Source organism: Cheilinus undulatus, linkage group 5, assembly GCF_018320785.1.
Source record: "Cheilinus undulatus linkage group 5, ASM1832078v1, whole genome shotgun sequence".
Taxonomy (NCBI): Eukaryota; Metazoa; Chordata; class Actinopteri; order Labriformes; family Labridae; genus Cheilinus; species Cheilinus undulatus.
This window is the reverse complement of record NC_054869.1, coordinates 35,509,551-35,519,493: the sequence shown is the minus strand read 5'-3', so window position 1 is coordinate 35,519,493 and position 9,943 is coordinate 35,509,551. Positions and strand designations below refer to the sequence as shown.

The 9,943-nt window shown below is 38.1% G+C and overlaps 1 protein-coding gene across 2 annotated transcripts; it reads left to right on the top strand.

Moving 5' to 3' along the window:
* The first annotated feature begins 238 nt into the window (after positions 1-238).
* Positions 239-9,415, top strand: si:dkey-190g11.3 (uncharacterized protein LOC567059 homolog). 2 transcript variants are annotated; one of them, XM_041786689.1, is made up of 7 exons: positions 239-281; positions 3,584-3,761; positions 3,929-3,968; positions 5,251-5,355; positions 5,531-5,671; positions 7,287-7,337; positions 8,627-9,415. In XM_041786689.1, the coding sequence occupies exons 2-7, from the start codon at positions 3,703-3,705 to the stop codon at positions 8,819-8,821; spliced, it is 591 nt and encodes a 196-aa protein (XP_041642623.1). In that variant the 5' UTR covers positions 239-281; positions 3,584-3,702; the 3' UTR covers positions 8,822-9,415. The 2 variants fall into 2 exon arrangements, with proteins under 2 accessions (XP_041642623.1, XP_041642622.1); XM_041786688.1 differs by lacking the exon at positions 3,929-3,968 and having other exon boundaries at positions 245-281.
* The last annotated feature ends 528 nt before the right edge of the window (positions 9,416-9,943 follow it).

The following is a 9,943-nucleotide window of genomic DNA, read 5'->3' as shown; positions in this document are numbered from 1 at the left end:
GTCTCTCTCCTATGACTCAGCCCTCACTTGAAGCCGAAATTATTTATAATAGTCCCCCATGCGTTAAAGAAGAGCACAGTACTAGACCAACAGACATTATATAAGCCTAGAGTCCACTTTGGATTCATTCTAGCTCTGACTTTCTGGTATCAGCCAGTAAGCAGACATTTGATAGGCTGTGTATAAAGTTATGGGGCGGGCTATAAAGAGACTCACCGAGCTCTGACTGGAGGATCGGCGTGTAGACTGAGTGCGCAGCAGCAGACGAGTGGGCGGGTCAGGTAGGTTCAACAAACACGTCTGTCTCCACAAGTCTGTGTTTTTGAGTTATAACCTCACAAGTACACGAAATCTTTGCCACGTATTTTGTGTATTTGCTCATAAATGGGTGTCTTATTTGTACATTTGTTTACTGCCAATGCATTGCAGCGAATTCGTCTCGTGGAACCTCTTAACTTTTTATTGCAATAATTAAGTATCTCCGTATTTAGATAGTGGAAGGCAATCCTTTGTCAAACCGAGTCGTCCTTTTAAATGTTGTAACCTCGGTTTGGTAAACAAAACTTTTCTAGATGTTTCTGCATGAGAAGAGGCCACAGTGGCACCACCTGCTGTTGGAAAAGGTGTGGTATTTGTTCCTGGCAGCCCTCAAAGGCCTCCTTAGTGCATGATTAACAGACTCACTGGCAGGAATCAAATAACTGCCACCTCTACCAAAGTGAGCTATTTTTGTATACAAAGGGAGAGTCTTTGGTTATTTTTATACTGGGCAGAAACCGGATGACAAGCATCAAACTATTTTTAGCTTAAAACGAATAAAGAGTGTTGTGTTAAGAATAGGTATTTTGAATTATCAAGTTTGCAAAAATAGAAATGCTGTAGACTTTAATTTTATGACTTTGGCCTGTATGCCAACAACTGATTCCTTATTAATGAGTTGACATTAGAAGAGATACTCCAAACCACACTTTGGAAAGTGACCACAAAAACATTTGAATTTACCTTGTTTATGCAAAGAGGGCTTAACAGATACTGTATAATGGTTGTGCTTATATTTGTAGATATTTGAATTCCAGCATGTTCAGTGGCCAATAAATGACAATAAATGTGTAACTTTTCAACAAAAGATCAACAACAACTTTAAAATTTTTAGCCCCATTATCAGAAAGATACTTTTTTGTCACTGATTCAGCCTTATGTAGTATGTAAGCTGCTACATGAAGGGGATTGTTATAATCCTCTCCATCCTCAGGGCTTTCTATAAGCACCAGCTGTCAGCCAAACAGCCAACTACTCTCTTAATTACAGTTGACTATTTTTTCCCTATTGATGTCTTAATGAATCAGTTTGACCAACAAATTGTGACTAATTTTCTCTCTACTTTTAAAGGTTCTACATTTTAGATAAATCTCCACAATGCACCATCTTAAATAAAGTCATGTTTCTTTGCTTCTTAAACATAACATTAAACTACTTGTTGAGAAATTATTCAGAAATTGCTCAGAATTTTCTGGTGAAAGTTCCTTACATGCCCTCTTTTAACTCGTGCCAAACTTTGTTAATGAATGGAGAGGACTGATTACTCCCATATCCAAGGAAAGCTCTAGTAACTTGCTGATGTTTTTGCTTGTGTATAGGTCAATTTAATCTGGAACTTTCCAAAAGCATCTGCCAAAAATGATGAACTTCTAATAATTAGTTGAAGTTGATTTTAAGCTTTTCTGTTTTCTCAATCTAATCAAAGCTTCACATCATTTTCTGGCAATGTTTTTCATGAATGTAGTTTACACAGAGGTTCCACTATAGTGCAGTAATGTAACTCAGCTGTTACGTCACCTCTGTACTTTCAAAACAAACCACTCAATGGCAACATGTTGGTGCTCCTTTGTGTGAAAGCACTACATCACTGCAGAAGTGGGACATGGATGCATGGATATATACAGTGCCTATACAAAGTATTTACTCCCTTGGATGTTTTACCCTTTTATTGATTTTTTAAATCAATCATGGTCAATATATTTAGACTTTTCTTGACCGAAAAACTGTTTAATGTCAAAGTGAAAAAAGATTTCTGCAAAGTAATATCAATAAACTAAAAAAATATTTAATGTTAAGTGTTTGGATAAATATTTACACCCTTTAAGTCCGTATTTAGTAGATGCACCTTTGGCTGCAATCACAGTACTGAGTCTGTGTGGATAGGTCCCAGTCAGGCTTGCACATTATAGCACTGCATTTTTACTCCACTCTTCTTTGCAAAACTGCTCAAGCTCTCTCAGGTTGGATAGGGATCAGGTTCGAACAGCCCTTTTCAAGTCTAGCCCCAAATTCTCTATCGGATTGAAGTCTGGGTTTTAACTCGGCCACTCCAGAACATTCACCTTGGTGTCTTTAAAACATTTCTGTGTAGCTTTCGCTGTATGCTTTGGGTCATTGTCTCTGCTGTAAAATAAGTCTTCTCCCACGCCGTAGTTCTCTTGCAGACTGAATAAGATTGTCCTCCAGAATTTTGCTATTTTTTGCCGCATTCATTTTATCCTATACCTTTACAAGCCTTCCAGCGCCAGCTGCACAAAAAGCATCCCCACAGCATGATGCTGCCACCAATGTGCTCCGCAGTGGGAAAGGTGTGTTTGTGGTGATGTGCAGTGTTTGGTTTCCACAAACACAGTAGACATAAGTGTCTTGGTGGACTCTCTCACTAGTCTCCTTTTTCAATCACCCAGTTTGTGAGGATGACCTGATATTGGCAGATTTACACATGTGCCATATTCTTTCCATTTCTTGATGATTAGACTGAACTCCAGGGACATAAAGTGTTCTCACAGTGTGGTCAAGTATGCTTTGGAGTCAATTGCCGAGACTGGTACTTAGAAAATGTCCCAAGGAAGAGGCAGGAAACCAAAGATAACTGAAGCAGATGTCAGACACCTTAAGATTTGAAGTACTAGAGACAGAAGAAGACCACTGCTGATCTTCAGGCAGAGATGAATGCTTCTAGATCAGAGTCTGAGAAAGTCTCCAGAATGACCATAAGGAGACGACTGACAGAACAAGGCTTAAAGGGAAGAATAGCTGCTAAGAAGCCATTGTTGAGGCCTGCAAACATCCAGAACGCCTCAGATTTGCCAGGGAGCACAAACGCTGGACTGTTGATGACTGGAAGAAGGTACTCTGGACAGACAAGTCCAAGTTTGAACTCTTCGGTCAGCATGGTCGTGTTTATGTCGGCAGAAAAGCTGGAGAACGTTTTGATGCCAGATGCATTGCACCCACAGTGAAACGCTGGAGATTCCATTGTGGTATGGGGTTCCATTTGTGGACACAGCATGTGCAAATGAGTGAAAATGGACGGTATCATGAACAAGACCATCTACCACAACATCTTAGTGCATCATGGAATCCCTTCTGGACTGAATCTGATTGGTCATGGGTTCATATACCAACAAGACAATGACTCCAAGCATACTTCAAAGCTGTGCAGAGACTATTTGACCTTTTTTTTATCTCCTTATCTTCTGGTTACATTGTTTTTACACACTGCAGTAACATGTCCTCATCTGCTGTATTATCTACCATACAGGTGGTCATCTATGGAGGACTCTATTGACATAATTCTGCAGGACCACAGCAGGATCTGCTCTACCACCAGAGCCAATCACCTTGTGTCGGCCTGCACAGGTGCCTTGATTACAGGCCTGTATGGAGTTTGGAGCCTGTTTGCTCTACCTGGCTTTCGTAAAGTCCCCTGGAACCTCAAGGTTCTTGAGATATCCTTTCATTGATTTTGCTTGCCTGCTTTGCTTGATTTCTACCTTTCAACAATTAAAAAATCCCAGCATGTTAGTCCAAAATCAAAAATCAGATGCGAAGTAATAACATGACATAACTTGCACATTAATGATAATTTGCTTATTTTGGAGCGTAGTGCTCCGTGCTATCAACAAATATGGGGAAAGAAGAACATGGTAAGTCTATAATTGTGATTATGCTTTATGGAGGACTGCACAATCTAAACAGTGCTTTAATCTGAAGGACAAACTGTGCAGGGATCCCTTTTCACACTGTAGATTATGCACTATTTTTCCTTCTACTGTCAGCACAAGATGAACAAGAAACATGATGATCAGGAGCAGATTAACAGAAGTTAGGTAACATAAGACATTTAATTAAAATGCATTTGCTTTTGCGCCTACAATGAAATCACTCTCACCTGTGTTTTTATTGATATATTGTCTTGATGCTTTATTTATTCTGCAAGACACTTTATAAAGGAAGTTAAACGTTTTGCAGAAGAATGATGGATTTGACAAGAGTACAGATTAAATATTGTTTACCACAGCTGTGTAGAGACAGGTTTAAGAAAGAGTGCCCTGTGGAAAGTGTCATTTAGCCTGATATGGTAAAACAGTTCCTCTGACAGTGAGTGGGAGAACAAACTCAAGGTTACAGACACAGCACTCAGAAGACTTGACTGCTGTGAACAAAAGCAAACTTAAGGTGAATTTAAAAGGGTTTTTTTTCGCTAGAAGTACAAGACAACCTTGTTGATATAGTGTTGTGTCAAATAATTTTCCCTGTCCTCCTATTTTGTCAAGTTTTGTATTTGCAGGTTTTTTGGTGTGTGATGTTGGCGACAGGAATGGCTGCTTTTGCTTGTGGGGGTAATTAAGCAGCCTTATGTAAGGTCAGGTAGCACCAGCATTTTCACTACCTGGGGCTTGCATGTGGCGAGCCCATGTTTGTTATAGGTGGCGATGCTGTTGTGGAAACTAAGACCCATGTGATAGGCAATTTATTAGTAGCACATTGGGTAAATTCAATTTTATTCAATTCAACTTTATTTATATAGCACATTTAAAACAACCATGGTTGACCAAAGTGCTTCACAGTATAAAAGCAAAACATAAAACAAGAATACATCGTTATTAAATAATAAAATTAATAAAAATAGTACATGATGGTCAACATCACGACCAGGACTTTTTTCACTTAGGGCCTATCCTTTTATTAGGGCACAAGCATCTTATGTTTATTCCATTAAGATTTTAAATAACTTGTCAACATGACATACTGAAATTCTCCCTCAACTTGAATGTTAGACTACTATCTACAATCTAGGAAAAAATGCCAAAAATGATGACAGTAATATCTAATCTTATCATGTTCTAACCATCTTTACAGTAAAGAAGTCTTGTAAACTGGGCGCACACATATATTGACATATTATATGTTTTTACTGTGGTTCAGGTTCCTTATTTGCCCTCCAGTAAAGATCAGACGCTAAACACTATGAAGCTGCTTGAAGGACGAACAGGCCGCTTAGCAGATCTGGGATCAGGAGACGGAAGACTGGTTAGTTAGTTCAAGTTGTTTAGAAGGGATCTTTAAAGTGTGGTTGTATACTGGATCACACATCATCTATTTTTATATATATATATATATATATATATATATATATATTTTTTTTTTTTTTTTAAATTTTATTTTATTTTATTTTTTTTTTTAATGATTTGCAAATTTTTTCTAGGTGTTTGCAGCCTCTTCAGCAGGTTTCCAGTGCACAGGCTTTGAGATTAACTCCATTTTAGTGTCATATGCCAGGAGCAAGGCTCACTGGAAAGGAGTACCCTCAAGTCAGGCAACCTTTGTTAAAAAAGACTTCTGGAAGGTAAGAATTTCAACAGGAAGTTATTGCTATCTTTTAAGGTATGTTATGTAGAATTTTTGTGCTGAAATGTCAATATTGATTAAAGAATGACTATATATAAATTTAGAAACTCCCCAAACAAGTTTGGAAACATTGTTTGGGTCTGTTATTTCTTGCTTTTATACAACTAATTGGTGGTATAATAGATATATAATTGGAAATCCTGATTAGTCACCTTTACGATGAGGTATAACTTGTTAGGATTGTGCATTTGTTCAACACAGCTAAACGTGTGGGTAGTGCCCCCCCAAACGTGCGGAAATCCCATGCATTATTCTCCTTTTGGTATTATCTCTTCTTTTGAGTTGCTTGGTGGATTGGATGATTGCACTCTCCCACAGTAATAAGGAAAAACAACGTATACCGACTGGAGCCTCATCGCAGACGATTATTGGTCTAAGTACTCTGCATGTGTGTGGTGTCAACATGATTGATTTACTGCTCCAAATCATGTCGTAGCCTCCCAGACCCTGAATTGTAAATATCAAATATGTTTGATTTTAACGATTCCTGGTCATAGTGCTGCTGATGGAGTACCCACAACAACCAATGAGAGCGAGCACACCGAGTAACGTCACCAGACGGATCATATGTACTTTCACTGCTCACGACCATAAACACAACTATACCTTAATTCCAGCCAGGATTTCGTCCTGAGTCTTTCACTTGTTTTATGATTTTTCTTGCACCTGTAACGCATGCCAGGGCAGCCTGTTGTGGAGAGACAGCATGTTTGTTAGTTTTTTCTGAAGTCACGTGATCACGTGAGGTAATAGGCAGGTCGGCAGGTGTGTGGTCTCCAGTGATCTGACAGTCTGGCTCAGTCGTCTAGTGTGTGCATTCAGAGGACAGATGAAAAATTGTTTTAAACTGTCCTCATGTCTGTGGTCTCCCACAGTTTTAAAATCAATTAAGATTTAAAAATCGTCTAGTGTGTGGCTAGCCTTAACCTGAAGTGACAAACGTGGCATGTTGATGCTTGGAGCACACACATCAACAAAGTTGCAGGACCCATGAACACCCATGTGTTGCTCAGTCCCTGCATGCACACTCAAGTTGTATCTCATTATAAAGGTGACTAACCAGGCTTTCCAACTATACTAATACAATACCAGTTAGTATTATTAAAGAGGAGAAATGATTTAATTAAATAATGTTTCCAAACTTTTTGAGGACTTTAGTTGTGTTCAAAAAATAAGATCAAATATGTTCAAAAGTTTTTAAAAAAGAGAAATTCGTCGTTTTTTGATTGTAACAGGATGTGTCCTGTTATGGTGGCTGACATGATAGAGCCACCATCTGTGACAGACATGACTTAGTCGTTGTCGCCATGGAAATGCTGGATGTTATATAAAAGACTGCTACATAATGACATGTTAACAGCTGCTGCAAGCTTCCCTTCTGTTGCTGCAGCTCATTCATGTTTTGTGCTGCTTACTTGTGATGGGTCACAGTTATTCTCTACCATCAGCTTTAAGTTCAGTCACATTTCCCTCCATAACGTTGTGTCAGAAAATACATACTGTTAGAGCCTAATGGTCGTTAATACGATGTTTGTATTTTTCTGCTTTCATAGACTGATTTATCTTCTTACAACAATGTGACGGCTTTCCTTGCTCCAGGAGTGGTGAGTTTCTTTTAGATTTTATTTGATTTATCCTTTTTTTCTAAGTCATGTAGCACAAGCCTCTTTCCACACATGCACTCCTAAATATTTTTAGAAATTTCATGACATACATGTGCATCTCACAAAAAAATTCCTTATTGTGATTTAATTCAAATGTGAAACTTCCATATATTTGAGATTCATCATTACCAAGTGAAATATTTTAAGACTTTTTTGATTTAATGTTAATGAGTATGGCTTACAGCTCCCATGAATTGGAAAAAAAAACATCTCAAAATATTATAATATCACAAAACATCAGTCCAGAAAAGGATTTATAATACTGCATCTATCTGACGTGGCATGGAGTCGATCAGTCTGTGGCACTGCTGGGGTGTTATGAGGCCCAGGTTGCTCTGATAGCAGCCTTCAGCTTGTCTGATTTGTTGAGTCTTGTGTCTCTCATCTTCGTCTTGACATCTCCCCAGAGATCCTTGAAGGGGTTCAGGCCAGACCAGGTGGCTAGCCAATCAAACACAATAATACCATGGTCAGTAAACCAGTTTCTGGTAGTTTTGGTTTCACTGTGGGCAGGTCAATGGAAGCATGAAGTGCTCTAAAATCTCCTGGTATATGGCTGACAACCCTGACTCTGGATTGGATAAAGCACAGTGGACCAACAGCAGCAGATGACATGGCACCCCAAACCATCACTGACTTTCCATGAACATGCTTTAAAACAGACTCTGAAAACAGTCTGCCCTTTTAGCAGTGGCCTTCTGTGGCTTACCCTCTTTGAGAAGGGTGTCAGAGATTGTCTTTTGAACATTTGTAAAATCAGCAGTCTTCGCCAGGATTGCAGTTGTGTGTACTGAACCAGAGAGAGAATGAAGCCTTATTAAATCTTTGCAAATTGGAATTTTCCACAATATTCTTATATTTTGAGATATTTATTTTGAGAGCTGTTAGCTGTAATCATTAAGATTTAAACAAAAAGCCTTAATTTTTTTTGCTTTGCATGACATGAATCTAGAATTTACAGAAGTTTAATTTCTTTAAATAAATCATGGGAAAAAATGAACTTTTTCATTGTATTCTAATATTTTAGATGCACCTGTACTGCCTCTGAAGTTGACTGCTCATATAAGCACCTTACAGCAGGAGACTTTCCCTGTTGTTTTGTTTTGACACATGCAGCACACCCTTAAAATTTCTGGGTACATTTAGAAGTGCTTATTTGTCTGAAAACACTGATGCATAGCATTTGAATGCTAATAAACTGACTTAACCTTTTTCTGTTTGGTTTGTAGATGCATGTTCTTGGAGAGAAGCTGTTGAAAGAGCTTCCTGACGATGCCAGGGTCATCTCTTGTCGTTTTCCTTTCCCCGACTGGCCACATGAGTCGTCTGCCGGCTCTGGTCTTGATGAGACTTTTGCCTATGACATAAGAAGGGTGCGCTCACACCTGAGAGAGCTGAGTGCACAAAGGTCACAATCTTACTGATATAATAGATGTTATCGGCTGTGTGCACTAATCAGAAGATATCCTTCTAAAGGATGTTTATGAACATTGAAGGGATGAGAGGACTCTGACTAAGCCTGACAGGATGTCAGGATGATTCTGACATTACTAAGGCCCTGCACTATTTGTTCACTGCCAGAACATACTAAGCCTTTTTGATATTGGTGACAGCCTTTTGGTAAATGCAATCAAGCACTATTGTCAGGAACATGGCTTTGACTTTAGATTTCAATCTTAACATCTCTTTCCCTTTCAATAATTGAACTTCACATCACCTCTAATAAACCTCCTTTGTATAATGCAATAGAAGGGACTGTGTGGTGTTTTCACCTAATTCTTAAAGTATGGTCCCATGTTTTCATTTTGTAAAGCTGTATAAACATTAGTTACCACAACTAATTTATTAACCTATATGTAAAACATTTCCTCAGATAACCACAAACTGAAAACCTGGTCTTTGAAAATCTCATGACGAATGCTTCTGTGTAGAGAAAAGGCTTTAAGTGTAAATTGTTTGGTTATGTACAGCATATAACCCAAATATCACATGTTTGCCTATTTTGTCTGCAATAAAACTTGAAAACATCAATGAAATATTTTGTCTACATCACTTATTGGGATCACAATCAGGTATACTGGCAGAAACTTTCACATACAATTATTTTGGCTTAATTTTTTTGGGACAAGATAGTGAACACAAAAGTAAGGTGTAAAGGTCTGTAAGACAGCAGTATTCCTGCCAGTAATGTAGGAAATTCAATCCACCCTATTTATATAGCAGATTAAAAAAAAATATGCATAGCCCTTTACCAAAGTGCTGCCCAGAGACTAAAAATAAAAATGCAAAAGAAGCATGAATAGAAGCACATAGGAACACATTAAAATCCACAAAAGAATTTACAAGTATACAGGTGCTTTGCAAAAAATTACATATGTAAAGTTCATTTTTTCCAGTGATTTACATAAGAAAGTTAAATTTGAGTATATTCTCGATTCATCTCGTACAATGTGAAACATTTGTTTTGTTTAGAAATTAATGATTACAGTTTAAATCTCTCAAAAATCTAAAATCCACTATCTCAGGAGTATCACAAAACATAGGCC